Source organism: Vipera ursinii (genome assembly GCF_947247035.1).
Source record: "Vipera ursinii genome assembly, chromosome: 1".
NCBI classification, from domain to species: domain Eukaryota; kingdom Metazoa; phylum Chordata; class Lepidosauria; order Squamata; family Viperidae; genus Vipera; species Vipera ursinii.
This window is the reverse complement of record NC_139512.1, coordinates 173386771-173404006: the sequence shown is the minus strand read 5'-3', so window position 1 is coordinate 173404006 and position 17236 is coordinate 173386771. Positions and strand designations below refer to the sequence as shown.

The 17236-nt window shown below is 33.6% G+C and overlaps 1 protein-coding gene across 1 annotated transcript in view; it reads left to right on the top strand.

Moving 5' to 3' along the window:
- Positions 1-13304, top strand: part of BOLL (boule homolog, RNA binding protein) — a gene marked incomplete at its 5' end in the record, with an annotated part of 44800 nt that extends 31496 nt beyond the window's left edge. Inside the window, 3 exons of the mRNA XM_083368720.1 lie at positions 4059-4187; positions 6620-6718; positions 12927-13304. Coding sequence (XP_083224846.1) covers positions 4059-4187; positions 6620-6718; positions 12927-13085 — 387 coding nt within the window. The 3' untranslated portion in view covers positions 13086-13304. The remainder of the gene's footprint in view (positions 1-4058; positions 4188-6619; positions 6719-12926) is intronic.
- Positions 13305-17236: the final 3932 nt, after the last annotated feature.

Below are 17236 nucleotides of genomic sequence, written 5' to 3'. Positions count from 1 at the left end.
AGCTTCTCATTGCAAAGTTTAGGTTTAAACTGAAGAAAGTAGGGAAAAGCGCTAGGCCACTCAGGTATGAACTAAATCATATCCCTGACGAATATACAGTAGAGGTGACAAATAGATTTAAGAAATTAGGTCTGATGGACAGAGTGCCTGAAAAACTATAGACAGAGGTTCGAAACATTGTGCAAGAAGTAGCAACTAAAACCATCCCAAAGAAAAAGAAATGCAAGAAAGCAAAATGGCTGTCTGAGGAAGCTTTGCAAATAGCTGAGGAAAGGAGGGAAGCAAAAGGCAAGGGAGAAAAAGAAAGATACGCCCAATTGAATGCAGAATTCCAGAGAATAGCTAGAAGAGATAAGAATGCCTTCTTAAATGAACAGTGCAAAGAAATTGAAGAAAACAATAAAATAGGGAGGACCAGAGATCTTTTCAAGAAAATTGGAGAGATGAAGGGAATGTTTCATGCAAAAATGGGCATGATAAAGGACCAAAGTGGCAGCGACCTAACAGAGGCAGACGAGATTAAGAAGAGGTTGCAAAATTACACAGAAGAACTATACAAGAAGGAGCTTAACGTCCCAGATAACCACGATGAGGTGATCACTGACCTCGAGCCAGACATCCTAGAATGTGAAGTGAAATGGGCCTTAGGAAAGCTGAGCAACAACAAAGCTAGTGGAGGTGACAGTATTCCAGCTGAGCTATTCAAAATCTTAGTATTTTGGAAGATAGAAAATGGACTACTGCATGGAGAACTAAAATGGGAGAAAATGTTCAAGCTAGGAGCTAGTTGCATACTTGCATACGCGTATTTTTTCAGGATATACTCTTTTTAAAGAAAATCTTTATTAAATAATAGTTCAAAACTTTTTAAAGATTTTATAACAATTACTACAAATTACTAAAGCAATGTCCTAATGTGATTTCAAGTATTCTGAAATAACTTTTAAAGCACATAGTTGTTATAAGTAGATTTAATCCAGAGCTCAAACTATGGGCATTTCTCATTTCACTGTACATGCCTGCTCTGGTAGAATCATTTTTCTTTTGCATTCCATGTCATTGCCTTCACCTTGTTTTCAGCTGATAAGCCTGATAGATTTAAAGTCTTTTTTTTTTATTGAAAAGTTTTAAAATACAGTTTTCCTTTAAAAAACCCCCCTTCCCCTGCCCTCCTCCCCCCCTACCTCCCCCCTCCCCCTCTCCCTCCCCCCCCAACTCCCCCCTTTCCCACCCTCCTTCCCCCCTACTTCCCCCCCTCCCCCTACCCCCCCCTGACTTCCCAGAGCTAAATACAAGGTATATATCTAAAAAAAAACAATCATAAACAATCATATACTAACAACTATAAACTCTAAAATCCATCACTCTCTAGCTTATATAAAATAAACCAATCCTTAATAATATTAAATATATATAGAAAACTAAGATAAAAAAAAAACTAGCGTCATTCATGTTAAAAAAGAAAAAAAAAACAGAAAACCTTCCTCCACTGTCTACATTCTTCCACAATTGTCTATTTTCTAAACAAATTCTCATTTACACACCACAAACACCTATCCCTATTATCCTAATCACTCTCTAACCAAAATAGTCTATAATAGATAATTCTTACACAAATTAACCCACATTAGCCCATAAAGCTTTCTTCCATTTCCTCTGTAGTAAATTTAATCCATTAGTTCCACTGCTTAACTGTAAGTATTTAGTAAATTTAGTCCATTGTCCACTGCTTAGCTGTAAGTACATTATAGAAGTTCCATAGATTTCTGCAAGTCTTATTTTTTAATCTTCTTTGAACGTTTTAAAGCAGCACGCGTCACTCTCTGTTCTCTAGGGTCATCCAAAAGATTTATGGCTTGATCTCCTCCTACACCCTTCTCATCTGTTTGTCCATCTTCATCCTCTTGATATTCTCCTTCTCCAGATCCCTCTGCATCTTCCGAAAGTATTGATGGGATTACTTTTAAAACATTGTTGTAAAAATCACGCGCTTGCTTCACAGTAACCAAACAATACCTTTTGCCTTCATACGTCAAGCTCAAGCCAAGTGGAATCTCCCATCTGAACCTTATATCTCGTTGCTTAAGCTCTTGCACAAGAAATATAAAGTCCTTCCTTCTCTTTAAAATCTTTGGAGGAATTTCTTTTAAAACCAGAACTTCTTGATCAGCAATCACAACTTTAGTATCATAGGCAGCTTGTATAACTTCATCTCTAATTTCCCTTTTTAAAAAATAAACCACCACATCTCTAGGCAGCTTTCTCTGTTTAGCAATCCACGAGTTCACACGAAACACTTTGTCCATGCCTTGTTTTATTTCAGATGCTGGCTGATTCAATACCACCTCAAAAGCCTCTGAGACCAGCTGCTTTAGGTCTTCCTTAATATTCTCTTTTAAACCTCTAATTCTAACAGCAAACTGCATCTGGTAAAATTGAGCCAGACTCAGTTCGTTATCCATTTTGTCTTTTAACTCTTCAATTTCCAATACTTTTGCTTCTAATATAGCATTCTTTTGAGTCAAATCTTCCACTTTTTCCTCCAGATCTTCCACACATACAGCTACTTTATGCACTGAAGTCAAAATGTCTACCTTCATCTCTCTAAATTTCTGTTCCATCCTCTCTTCCATTCTCTCCTCCAATTTCTGCAATTTCTCCTCCATCTGTAGAAATTTAACACCCATTGATTCCAAAATTAACTGGGTATGCTTTTCAAGATCCTTCAATGTCAATACATCAGAAGAATGCAGCGCCTGCAATAATGAATGTTGTTGCACCGGAGAATTTCCTGCACTCCGGAAAGTTTTAGGAGGAGGTTTAGCCGCCATCTTTTACTTACAGTTGTGACGCACTTTCACTTTAAGTTTTAGAAAAAGTCCATCAAGCTCGAGAGTAGAATAAAATAATCCTCTTCATCTTTCCCTCTTGTACCGCTCTGCCTGCTCTTTTCCTTTCATAGTCTTTCCTTCAGGCAGGGATGGTCACAGACGCCTGGCTCTGCTCCATAAAATCCAGAGCAGAGACGCTGGCCAGCTGGGAGCAACCCAGGCTACGGGGGAGTTCAATCCTTCAGCCGCCCAAGCTCAAAGCTCAGGCAGCCCTGGAGAACTCTACCCCTACCTGGGAGCTCACCCCCTCCTCTTCTCCCGAGGAGGGGGCTTCAAATTCGCCCGAACAGCTGATCGGCGCTGTTTCGGGCGAAAATCACACAGCTGAGCCGCGGGCAGCCCGGGAAGGCTGTCTCCGGCGCCGGCGGAGCCACCGGAAGTTCAGATTTAAAGTCTTTAAATTATATTGATGTTTTAAGAAAAAATGTCCAGAACACTGCATTACCTTGGAGAGGAATCTGTTGACTGCAGTGACTCGAAATAGAGGCATCAACAATGGGAACAGTAATGGAAAGAGCAAATATCATATCAGTGTAGCTTTTTTGCCTGCTGAGGTATGAACAGTAGTAGGCAAAGGCCCTATACTTTTTTAAAATTAAGGCATATGCATACTGGAGGACTTTGAAGGAAAATCAGCTTTATGTGTCTTGCTTGGTTTGTCGCTTGCTATAGCTAGAAAGCAACACTATAACATGGATATGATGATGTGAAATTGCTGAATGAATAATGGTGTTCATCATCTAACATTTTAGTTGACTTGCTGCATGGGTCAGAGTAATCCATGCTATAAATTGAACTTTTGTATGGGATAGTCATGTTTTGCATGTCAGAACAAGATATATTTGTTTTTCAACTGGTGAAAAAAAATAGAGAAAAAGCATTGAAGTAGCTGGAAAAACAAACAAGGAGAAAAAAATGTTTTACATATTTTTAACCACGTTGTGGTTATATTGTGAATCTTTTGGACTAAATCTGCTTTTATTGGCTGATGACCTACATTGGCAAATATGGATAATAGGGCTTTTTCAATTTTGTGGAAACTGTTTTATTTATTTATATATAAAATAAAGTCAAAGTAATAATGAACTTTACATTCATTTCCTGATGTAGTTGAATTATATGGTTTACATATTAAGCATCCACAGTTTTTTGTCTTATTGTTTTTAGTCACCTGCTTCTCCTACTTCATTCTTTTACCTTCATCCTTCTGAAATTACTTATCAGCCATTGGAAATTGCACAGGATGGTGGATGTGTCCCTCCTCCTCTTTCCCTAATGGAAGCTGCAGTTCCAGAGGTATTTATATTCAGTAAAGCACTTCTATCTGCTCTGTCTATGATTTCTAGATTATTTTTACACAGATAATTCCACTTTAAAATAGGAGAGTTTTGTTTGATTAATTGAGAATACTTCAAAGGGGGGTTAAGGAGGCAAGAGAAAGGTGCATTTAAATTCAAGACTGTCTACTGGTAAATATAAACATTTATTTCAAGTTAGATGATGGCTTTTCCACCAGAGGGCAGGATTAGCTTTATTATGGATTTGTGACCCTCTGTAGCTTTTTCTTAAGTTGAACAGCTAGCATTCATTCATAACAGGTACAAGTTAAAAAGCAGTATTAGTTAAAAGTATTGTTAATTCCTTGTTTGGGGGGTGAGTGGGCAAATCACTCAGTCTCTTTGTCATGGAGAATTTGGAGGGAGTTTAGAATTAAGCTACTCATTTATTTCTTTTCTCAGTATTAGACAGAGGCTTTTTTTAATACCACTTCTCATTTAATTTTTATTAATTTTATTATTCCAGATCACGAACAGTTTATAAATTAACTTTTATTTTATAGAATTCAACACATTTTGAAAGTGTGTGTGTCTGTCTGTCTCCATTCTTGTTATTGTAAAGGCCCATTTTCATTACATGAGGATGTGGAATCTGCATAAATAAATTCTCAACCAGTGTCAACATCAGTGAGATACTATTCCATTAGTGTTGTGTTTTGATTTTTATATTTGTGAGGAGCTTTGGGGTAGACTACATGACAAAGTACATGGCTAGTATATGGCTAGGGTTCTTTGGACAAGTAGAAAGTTGCAAGATTATCTACCTGAGCTCTAGAAGAGAACTGTTCACATGCAAATCTGCAGGATCTAGAGAGGACCTATTGGTGACTTGCTAGTAGAGAACCTGGAGCTGAGGGAGAGAACGCATTCAGTGCCTTAAATGAAACCTGCCTAAAGGATGCTCAGTTTGCCTATGTTGCTATCCCTAACTTTGTAAAGGAGAACAGATCTCCCCAGTCAAAGTAGATGAATATTTTAAGAAATAAAATTTATGAAAAATAACAGATAGACAAAAGCAGATGATGAATGGACCTGTAACAATAAGGGAAGTCTGTGAGGCTATAAAATAGACTAAAATAAGGAAAGCTCTTGGCTCAGATGGATTGCCAGCCTCCTGTTATAAATATTTTGAAGATTAACTGTTGCAACCACTTCCCTTTTTGGAAAGGATACCTGAAAGCTGGACATGAAATACAGCATTAATTTACAAAGAATTTCAGAATGTAACCTTAGCAAAAAATTATCAGCTAGTGTTATTAAATAAGGATTATAAAATATTTGCAGTGATTTTAGCTGAAAGGTTGAAAAGTGTCCTGCAAGACTTTATAAATGAAGTCCAGTGTTGTTGTTGTTTGCCTAAAAGACAATGAAGAGATATTATTAGAAGTATTTTTAACATTTCAGAATATTTGCAATATCATAATGAAAAACAATCTGCACTGATCTTTTTGGATGCAGAGGGACCTTTGATGCTGTCTTTGCTGATTAGAATTGCTAATTTCAAACTATAATTTGCAGGCTGTGATTTGATTTGGCTGAAAGAGTGGGTATTGCTGAAAAGTAAGAAAATGTTACAAAAAGAAGGACATTACCTGAGATTCAGGTGGCATAGCTTTTTATGGTACAACAAAGTTAAAGTTAATGTAGATTTTAAAAACTATTATGTGAGAAGTGCCATATTAAGCATCTGGAATAAATAAAAGCCCATCTTGTATGTATTGGTCTCGGCACAAGAAATATTTTAAGAAACAGTGGACAAAGAGAAATGGTTAAAATATCAAGATTTATTAGTACAGGAAGATGGAGAACTTAAAGATAAAGTCAAGAGAACAATTGATTGCAGAGGGATTTGCAGTCAATTGTTCACGTCTCAACCTTAACTTTTTTTTACAAGAATGCTTCTAGGTATTATTTCTATAAGCCCACAAGCTTTTGTAGAAAATAAAGGTGCTAGGTGATTACACTAGAGCTTTGCAAGCATTTTCTTCCCTTGAAAAAAAATGGTAGAGATAAACCAGGGTTGCTGGAGGGAATGCAGATAATTTTTGCTTTCTAATAAAAGTGATGTGTTGTGACAAGGCAGCTCTCACTGAATAGGCAAGCTTTCCTGTCCCACATGTACTCAATTTATTGAAACCCAAAGGATATTTTCATAGAATTCCAAATGTGCTTGCCAGTCCAAAAGACTAACCCACATTGCATGACGATGATGATAAAATTAAAAGGAGGCCAAAATGTTAAGACTAGAATCAGTGAAGTTCACTAGTTGACTTTTAGCTTAGTAGAATGTGAAAAAAGGGTTTAAGCTGAAAATCCAATTTTGGTTGTTGTTCATATACTGAAGATGTATTTAATTCTAAAAAAAAGTTGAAATATTTGTTTTCCTCTCAGCCATATACTGATCATGGAGTTCAAGCAGCATATCACCAAGTTTATGCTCCAAGTGCCATAGCCATGCCAGCCCCTGTGATGCAACCTGAGACTATTAAAGTAAGGTTTCTAGTTTTTTTTATGCCAGTAGATGTGTTTTAGAAAACAGGAAAAACTCAAGTTGGAAAGATTATTGGGGGAAAAAAAGAGGGAGCGTAATACCTTCTTCTCCAAACAAAAAAGAGGTGTTAAGTTGGATCCAGGTTTGATAAATAGAAAGCTCTTGCTAATTCAAGAATACTTTGATTCCTTAGAGGTGTCCTGCTAGTAAAAGAGAAGCATTTCCCCAGAAATATATTGTCACCTACTTTGTACCATCTAGGCCAGCAGTTCCCAACCTTTTCTATACCCCGCACTACTAGAACGCTTCTGATATATTCTCACAGCCCTTAACAAAAGTTGGAAATAATGGCAACGATTTATGCATATACACTATAATTTTGAAACTTCTAAACCCAAGTTTTCGCATCCCCTGGAATATAGTTGAGCACTTCCAGGGGATGCGAGCACCCCCGCTTGGGAACCCCTGATCTAGGTATATCTGTCCAAGGTTTTTCCATATAATTGAGAAATTCCAAGTTTTGGAAATAGAGTGTAACAACATGACATTTTTGAATCCTAACCTCTTTCCAAGAACCCAGCAATATATTTTAACTTCCTTTTTCTTTTGTATCTGCTACTCCAAAGCAAATTTTCAGAGAATGCAAATTGCTATAGGAAATCCACAAAAGATTTCTATCTCCTTTATTGTCACATATATTTCCTTTTTCTCTGATCCTTTGAAAGACTGGCTATGTGATGCAGAAAAATTATGTTATATCTTCTCCTTAGGCAATGTATAAAACTCTCACAATGATATCACCCACATGTTTTAAACAAGATTTTTGTGCTCTGATTCTTGAGTTTCTGTGCAAGTATACTTTTTCTTTACATACATGACAGCACTCTATTGATTCTGATCCTTTTAAATAAGTTGTACCCTTCCGTTACAGTGCACTAGTTACAAGTATTATCGCATCAAATTTCATATATACATTGTCATATCATATTTCTCTTCAGAGTCCCAGCCTCACCTTCCTTTTTCTTTTTCACTTAATGCCATCCTTATGAGACTGGTAAGATATATGCCAAATACTTACTTTCCAAGCTTTGAAGATGTAGCCTACCTTTCCCAAGTGTTCTTTGTGAAGGTGAAACAGGTCATTTTGGTAGAATTGAAAACCTTCTTAGCAATATCCAAACCTAGTGGTTAACTACCATTATCTTATGGAGCTGATCTTTTTAAGTGGAGTATGTTCTTAATTTTTTTTAAAAAATAAAAATGAAAAAGGATTTTTAAAGAAATTATTAGAACAGCATTCTAGTAGCATTTAGTTTTGCAAGTACTGCATACTCTTCAATTTTAGCCTCCTAATTCTGAATTTATGGCAAAGTTTCTCTTTTTCAGTGTTTGCACAAGATTGATTCTTGACACTCAGCATGCAACGTAATGCATTTTTATAGCTCTCTTTTATGTTCTCTGAGATTATACCTCATGTAAAAAATTGTCATTTTAGAATTTTATTTTCAGATTTTTCTGAATATTTGGAATATTTCTTTCCAATATTTTGGAGTGTTTTTTTACATAACCACCACATATGATAAAATACTCTTTTGTTATGGCATTTTCAACTTACATAGTTGTATAATATATCCATCTTGGTAATTGCTGATGGAGGTATACACTACTGTATGTACCATTTTTCTTTCAGATTATAATGGCGTAAATACTGATTTTTCACCCCATAAATATTATTGCTTCTTTGAACTTTTGTATCCATTTTATCATATATATTTTTTTATTTTTCTGTCTCTATATTACAGTTGGGTAGCAATTTGTAGATATTTGCTAATAAATTATTTTCATTCTATATAATTATTTCAACTTCTATTCTCTTTTTCTTGTCCCTCTTTTTACTTTTAGAATCTCTTTATTTTTTCTATTATCTGCAAATATATTTAATAGATTTCTTCCTTCAATAAGCAGTTCTTGTCATGTCTTAAGTCAAGCATGTCAGACTCGCGATGTCACATGATATCACGCGATGTATCAACTTTTTCCCCATTGCCGGCAATGAAGTGGGTGCGGTTTCGGCGTGATGCATCAGGCCTGTGGGCCGGCAACTTGACATGCCTGTCCTTAAGTCCTTTTTGAGTCCAGATGTCTCATGTTGGTATATGTAATTAAATTTTTCTTACTGTAATTATCTTTGAAATAAAAAGCATTTGGTGGTGAAATCATTGGACATATCCTTCCTTTTAAGTAAGTCCAAATTTTTAGTAGATAACAGATTGGTAATAGTTAATTGCCCTCTCTTTTGTGTCTTGCAAAATGTTGAATTTTACTCTTGTTTTTTTTCCCATTCCATATAAAAGAATTAATTGATCTTTGCCAATCCTGATGTTAAGGTGTTATTTGAAATAAGAAATTTATCTTGGCTAGTACATTCATTTTCATTAATGCCTTAAGTCCTAGCCAAAAAGTTTTTAAAGATTTTTCACCTTTTAACATTTTGTTTTATGTTTTTCCATAGTTTATTGAAATTGTTTTGAAATGAGACTTTGTTGTAATCCTGTCAAGTATAGTCCTAAATGTGTCACTGGAGCTTTTGTTATCTCACAGTCAGATTTTTTATTAATGAAGTTTTCTTCCTCAGAAGTTAGTGCTTTGTTGTTAACTGTGGAGTTTCTTTCATTGGTTTAGTGTCCAGAAAAGCAACCCAAATCTTTGATTACTTTCATTACCTGCGTTATGGAGTTATGTGATTTTGTGATTGCTAATAGTATTCCATGGGCATGACCTTTCATCTTGTATCCTTGATTTGTGATGAATAAAAATTATGTTTTTGGGGGATCTTGTTGGCTAAGATTTCCAGAGTAATTACAAATAGTAAAAGCAAGTAGACATCCTTCTCTTGTGCCTTTGCTAATGGAAAAAATTGCAGACTGTTCCATTGACTGTAAACTTGTTTTTTTCCATGCAAGTTTTAAATTTTTCTCCAGGATTCATTTTAAAAGCTGTTTCAAAAGGTAAATAAATAATTACTGTGTTGTTCATTAGTTTGCTTACTTTGGGAATTATGTATTTCTGCAACACTGAAGAAAGCTAATAAAAGTAAAATAACCAGTTTCTGTAGTAAAAAAGCTTAAATGGTTTAATTCCATTCGACAAATTATAACTAAAGATGCCAACATTAATTTTATTTTTTGTTAGTAGTTTATCAAGATAAAGAAATGAATTTAGTTAATGGGATTGTTTATATCATGTTGTAAAATATTGTCTTTCTTTTTTGTTATAAGCTTTTTATTCATTTTTTCTATACAAACAATAATAATTTTTCAACCAACATGCTGTCTGAGTTTACATGTGCTAATACATATTTAATTCCTAATCCTTTATTCTTTCCTCTAGCCAATAGTAACATAAATTCCAGGTTTGATGATAGTCCGTTTCTTCCTTTTCTTTCAATCTCATAGTCAATCTGTCTATCTCTGCGCATTCCAGTATTTTTTTAATTATTTCTTCATCTGGTGGTATTCATTCATTCTTCCAGTATTGCGCAAATATAATTCTTGCTGGTGTTGTAACTTGCAAATCAAATATAAATTTTGTTTATTGGTACTTTTCTGGCATTATACCTAATAAAAAAAGTTCAGGTTTAAAATCAACATGTTCTCCTAACATCTTTTCTAACCAAGTATGTATCTTTTTCCAATAATTCTTTGCTTTATCACATGTCCACCAAACATGATAATGTGTGCCTGACTTGTGTTTACATTTCCAACATCTATCTGACATATTTTTAAACATTTTTGCTAGTCTTGCTGGTAACAAGTGCCATCTATAAAACATTTTATATAAATTTTCTTTGTAAGCAGTTGACATTGTCAGTTTATAATTTTTCCCCCATAAGTTTTGCCATCTTTCTAGTTCTATATTATATCCAAAAAAATTTGCCCATCTTATCATTGTTTATTTAACTTATTCACTTTCCATTTCCAGAGTTAATAAAACATTATATATTTTCTTAATTAGTTTTTTCATCCGAAGTTAACAAAATCTTATCAAACAGTTTGTTCCTTATAAAACCCATACATTTTAACATTTTTATCATATCTAGTTTGTATTTGTAAATGTCGACCATGATAAGTTGATGCCCTGATTTTCCATTTCTTGTTTAGATTTTAAGTGTCCTTCAGAGTTTAGAATATCTCTATATGTCCAGATTTTTTCAAAGTCCGCTAAATTTGGGTATACAAACGCTTCCATTGTTGACAACCACCCTGGAATTTTCAAATATATTTTGCTTTTTATTTTTTCCCATGTTGTTAGCAATGCATTTCTTATACAGTGATTTTGGAAATGTTTATGAACTTTATTTTTCCCATACCATAAAAAGGCATGCCACCCCAATTGTAAGTCATGTCCCTCCAGATATAACAACATTTTATTTTTAAGAATTATCCATTCTTTTACCCATGTTAATACGGATGCTTCATAGTATAGAACCCACTCTGGTAGGCCAAATCCCCCCGTTGCCTGGAAGCGGTACAGATTTGGATGGGAGAAAACAGGCTTCGACTCAACCCGGCCAAGACTGAGTGGCTGTACATACCGTCATCTCGTTTAGTCCAAGAGGTTCCATCTCTGACTATAGGAGGAGAGATGTTACCTCCCGTTGATAGAGCACGCAATCTGGGCGTCCTCCTAGATTCACGACTCAGTTTTGAAGATCATATTGGAGCTGTGGCTAGGGGGGCATTTGCACAGATTCGTCTTATATACCAATTGCGCCCCTTTTTGGACTGAGATGCCCTACGTACAGTCACCCACGCACTCGTTACCTCCTGTATTGATTACTGTAATGCTCTCTACATGGGGCTGCCCTTGAAGACCACCCGGAGGCTTCAGCTGGTGCAGAATGCAGCTGCACGGGTTGTGATGGGAGCTCCCCGATACTCCCATATTACACCCCTCCTGCGTGAGCTGCATTGGCTACCAGTTGCCCTCCGGGTGAGATTTAAGGTGCTGGTACTTACCTTTAAAGCCCTACATGGCTTAGGTCCGGGATACTTGCAGGACCATCTGCTGCCGGGAACAAATTCCCATCGGCCAGTACGCTCACACAGAGAAGGCCTCCTCAGGGTACCGTCAGCTAGGCAATGTCGGTTGGCGACCCCTAGGGGGAGGGCCTTCTCTGTGGGAGCGCCAGCCCTATGGAATCAGCTCCCCCCTGAGCTTCGGATGGCCCAAAACCTCCAATCCTTTCGCCGTGGCCTCAAAACACTCCTGTTCCACCAGGCTGACCTGGACTGACAGGCATTTTAATTAATTTATATTTAGAAATTTTAATTTATTTTTTAAATTCTCTAATTTTAATTTATTGCACAGATTTTCTCAATTTTATTTTTATCTTGATTTCTGTACTTATTATATGTTTTGTTGTTAGCCGCCCTGAGTCCTTCGGGAGATAGGGCGGGATATAAATCCCATCAATAAATAAATAAATAAATCTTGTAACATTTTCATCTTAATTCTAGCTTTCTGACCTTGCCAAATGAATTTCAAAATTAGTGAATTCAAATCTACGGAAAAAAAATTCTCCAATGTTATAGGTATTGTTTGAAATAGAAATAAGATTTTTGGTAGTAAATTCATTTTCACTGTAGCAATTCTTCCAAGTATTGAAAATTGCAATTTTTTCCATTTTTCCATGTCCAGTTTTATTTGATTTAATAATGTTATATAATTATCTTCTTTTATCGTTGAACATCTTGCTGTCAACTGTATTCCCAGATATTTAACCTTTTTAACTATCTGTAGTTCTGTTTTTTCTGATATTTGGGGTTTTTTTTTGTTTATCTTAAGGTTTTTACTATTACTTTAGTTTTTTCTTTGTTTATTTTCAGTACTGCCATTTCTCCATACTGTTCTATCTTTCCCAATAGTTTAGAAATCATCTCTAAATGTTCTTCTAAAATAACACCAAATCATCAGCAAATGCTTGCAATTTATATATTTTGCCTTTTATTTCTAATCCTTTGATTTCTATATCTTGAAAATATTGTCTTTCTTTTTGGGCTGTATTTGTACTTTGCTCATTTTCCTTTTGGAAACTTTGTTTTAATTGGACTTATTTAGCAGAACTTCATGCTTTTGTTTAAACTGCATTACAGTGTAAAGCTGTGTGGTTTTGTGAATGTGGATTTTATTTTGTTATTTTTTTAGGAAGCCAGGATACATTCAGTGAGAAGAAATTTTTCTCATCCTTCATCTATGAGTTTGAAGCCTAGATATGCACGAAATCCTCACTTTCACCCAAGAAAAGATTACAGATCAGATGACAGTATGCTCAATACTTCTTCTTCTACAGACTCTGTAAAATAAAATGTTAGGTATCTATCAAATATGTTAACTCTTAAAACTATGTAATTTTGTAGGATCTTATATTTGCTGAATACAAAATTCCTCTCTTTTGTAAGGATATTAAAAAGTCTTTGCTCTTATGAACATAAAGTTAGTAAACATAAACTGCAGGATAAAAATCATGGTTACTGTTATCAATTGGTATACTACTATGGTGACACAGACCAATAATTTGTAATATGCATACTATGCATATATTGCTTGTTTTAAACAATAAATTTTAAAAGCAGCCTCTATATTACAAGACAAGCCTAGCATTTATCTTCATCTGATAAAAAGAAGGGTGATTTATTAAAACAAAAAACATTTTTGTTAGATGGAAATCTAGTAAATATCAAATGCACATTATTTTATTGAACCTTTCCATTTCAGTTCAATTAATTTTATATAATTTTAAAAAAACTTTTTTACATTTCTTGGAATTAATTTCAGTAAGTTGGAAGATGATTTAGTCCTTTTTAAAAACTATAGGACTATATATATATATTTATTTTTATTTATTTTTATTTATTTTTATTTAATTTTATATATATATATATAATTAAATAAATATAATAATAATAATAATTAATTATTATTATTATATAATAATTAAATATATATATAAAAATTCTGATTTTTATGGCTGATAATTTTCTTAAAACTCTATAAACATTATACGTATATGTCTTTTGTTTAATGTTGAAAATGCAATTTAGGCATAAATAATACTGCATACACTTAGATAATAGCTTTTCCCCTGTTTGAGTGCAGAACCAAATAGGATCTCTGCCTATATCATGTCTAGAGGAAAAATTCTATATTCCTCTACACAACACTACACAAATCAGAAAAGTTTGCTTATATCTTTTTGTAGTAAGTTTTTATTACAATCTCTCAATCTTAATATATCAGAATAAATAAACATGAAAAACTTAATTACTATGGAAGCCCATTCTTGTAATTAACAGTCAATTATTTTTCCTTTATTTTCCAATTTTAACTGAAATATGTTTTCATATTTTAATTTATCTAGTCAGCTTTTAAAATATTTTAAAAAATACTTTTTAGGGATTGTTTTACAGATTTTATGCCAGCAATATTTAAATAATTTATTTTGAAATTCATTTTCTGTTTAACATTATATTGGATGCCTATATACGCCATATAGCTGGAGTTATTTAGTCTATATTCAGACTCCAAACATTTGCTTTTCTAGTAACATTAATAAATAGGTGTGCACCTTTATGACAAAAGATCAACCGGAAAAGTATTTTATACCTTTTGTATAAATGTTTATGATAATAGACCTTAGTAGTTTTATGTCAAATATAAATAATTTGAATTGTTGAAAATATCAGACTAATGTTTGTGTTTTGATACTTGCAGAGGTTTTAAAATATATATAAAGATGTTGACATCTCTTTATATATATGAAAGTATTTGCTCAGTTGTAAATATTCTTGTAAACAATATAGAAAGGCATGAAAAGGCCATGTGTTCTGTTATTATGGTCTTACTACTATCATGAAACATTCAAGTAGTCAGGGTTAATTTTAATCCTTTGCTTGGGTTCCCATTTTTTTTCTTTGTATAATATAAAAATAAAATGTTGATTTCCTGAAAATATTTCAGAATATCCAAGGAAGCTCTTGATAAACAATATACTTGAAATCCTTTATTCCAAATATTGTGTTACAGTTATTGATAGGCCTATCAGGTAAGATAATACATATTTCCCATGTTAATTAATTCTACATAAAAGAACAGTAAAAACATCAGGTTTGTTTCATATTTGGCCAAAAGTCTATTTTATACCATTAAATATAATAAATAATTAATAAGCAGGTCCCAAATACCTTAAGTGTATTATGTCCAATAGTGTTAAAACTGCCTTCTTTTATTTGGTTCTATAATGGACTATCACAATTCTTGTCAGAATGCATGAATGTTTTTCATAGACTTCACACATCACAGAGCTTGGAATACTATCTGGGCAAAACTATTACTGTTCTATTTTTTATTATGTTTCTCCATAAAAAGCAGTAGTTCCTGAGTGTGCTTAATATTCAGACATTTGTGTGCTATATGAAAGGCTGGATTTATAATATTTTAATACACGGGACTTACATTTTTCTGTTCAAATGTTTCTTAAGAATACAAAGCAGAATCATACTAGCCATGGATTTAGAGTTAATTAATTTAAATAATATATCAATATGATCATATATCCATATTTTGAGAAAACGTGCTATAATGTTGAATAAACAGGATCTTCCTGTTACTGGAAAAATGGCCTGTTTTGAAATTTGAAAAAAATACGAACACCAACTGTTACCTTACAAACCAGAAAAACATAATAAATCATTTGACCTTCCACTTTTTATGCTTTCAATATCCTAAAAAATCCTTTTGATAAATTACTCAACAAAATACAATCTCTACCTAAACCTTAGTCTTAAATAACAGAACACATGGCTTTGCAATATATATTTTATCTATATCTTAGCATAGTTTTACAATGCAGGTTTATAGTAATACATGGTTCTAACTGTTAATAAAAAAAATAGTAATTTCAGGGGTTTAGAATAATTTTCATAGCGTGGCAGCTTTAAAAAAACAAGTGACAAGCTATTTCAGTAAAATATGTATATGTCTACTGTGGAAATTTATTTTTATATATGTCAATTCTTTATTATTGTGAAAGTCTATTTTTAAACAGTATGACAAAAGTATCTTGTTTTGAGCTTCAAAACAAGAAGGTGCTTTTCAGAATGGTTGATACAACTTTTATTCTAAAAATACCTTTAACGTGGCAGTTGCAAGTGGGCTTTAGGATGGTATTTTATAATATAGGGATATTTTTCCAGCCATGTATATATCATCATAAGCCTTTCATAAAGATGTAAATCATAACCAATATTTTTTTTAAAAAAAATGCTTGCCGAGCCATAGAAATAATATTATGCCTAAACTGATAAAGTGTCTTCATTGTACTACAGCGTATGCATTTGCTATAATTACTACCGCCTTAAAGGAGATAATATGGATGCACTGAAACATGTTTTATCAGTACTGAAAGTTTTGTAAACCTAATAGCTGAACATTTTCTGTAGCCATTAGTCGATTTCAGGCACAAAGGTAGTGCACAGAAGATTACAGTATTGTTTTTTGTTTTTCCAAATAGACATAGTTCTCAGCATTACATATTAAAGCAACAAGGAGAGCTAAGCAGGTCCATTTATTAAAGACCTATTAAAGCTTTTTTTTGTACACACAGGAGTAAGCAGTTCTGTTAGTAAATACTGTAAAAGATCTTTGTACAGGCATGGTAAATCTATGCTGGACTGGATTGTTTCACGAATGTACTGTATAATAAATACAGATGAACAAATCAGTTCCCATAGATTGCATCTTTTGATTAAAGTGGTTTTGTAATAAAGGTTTATCTCAATAAAGCATTATTTACTGTTGTTGGTTCTTTTTTTTTTTAAGCAAAAACATTTGTATAAAATAAAACAAAAACCAGCTATAGGATTTTTCATTTTTGTGTAAAAAAATAGAATCCAGCACAGGAGCATAGCTGGCATCGAGAAATCCTGGAATAGTTTTATTTTTAACTTCTACTTCCAGAAACACTGAGCAAGGAAAGTAAATATATGTATCCCTTGACATACAACAGTTAATTTAGTGATTTTTGAAACAAAGTTACAACAACGCTGAAAAAACTGACTTATGACCATTTTTCACACTTATGACTGTTGCAGCATCCCTGTGATCAAATGTGATTTAAATTTGGATGCTTGACAAGTGACTCACATTTATGATGATTGCAGTGTCCCAGAGTGATGTGATCCCGTTTTGTGACCTTCTGACAAAGTCAATGGAGAAACCAGATTCACTTAACTGTGCTACTAATTTAAGAACTGCAGTGATTCATTTAACAAATGTGGTGAGAAAAGTTGTAAAATGGGGCAAAACTCACTTAAATTTTTCACGTAAAATAAATTTTGGGCTCAATTGTCGTAAATTGAGGATTGCCTGTATAGTCATTATACCTTTCCTAGGTAGTCTTCATTGTGATTGACACTTAAAAGTTTTCAGCTTGTATCACGTTCCATCCAGAACATTCT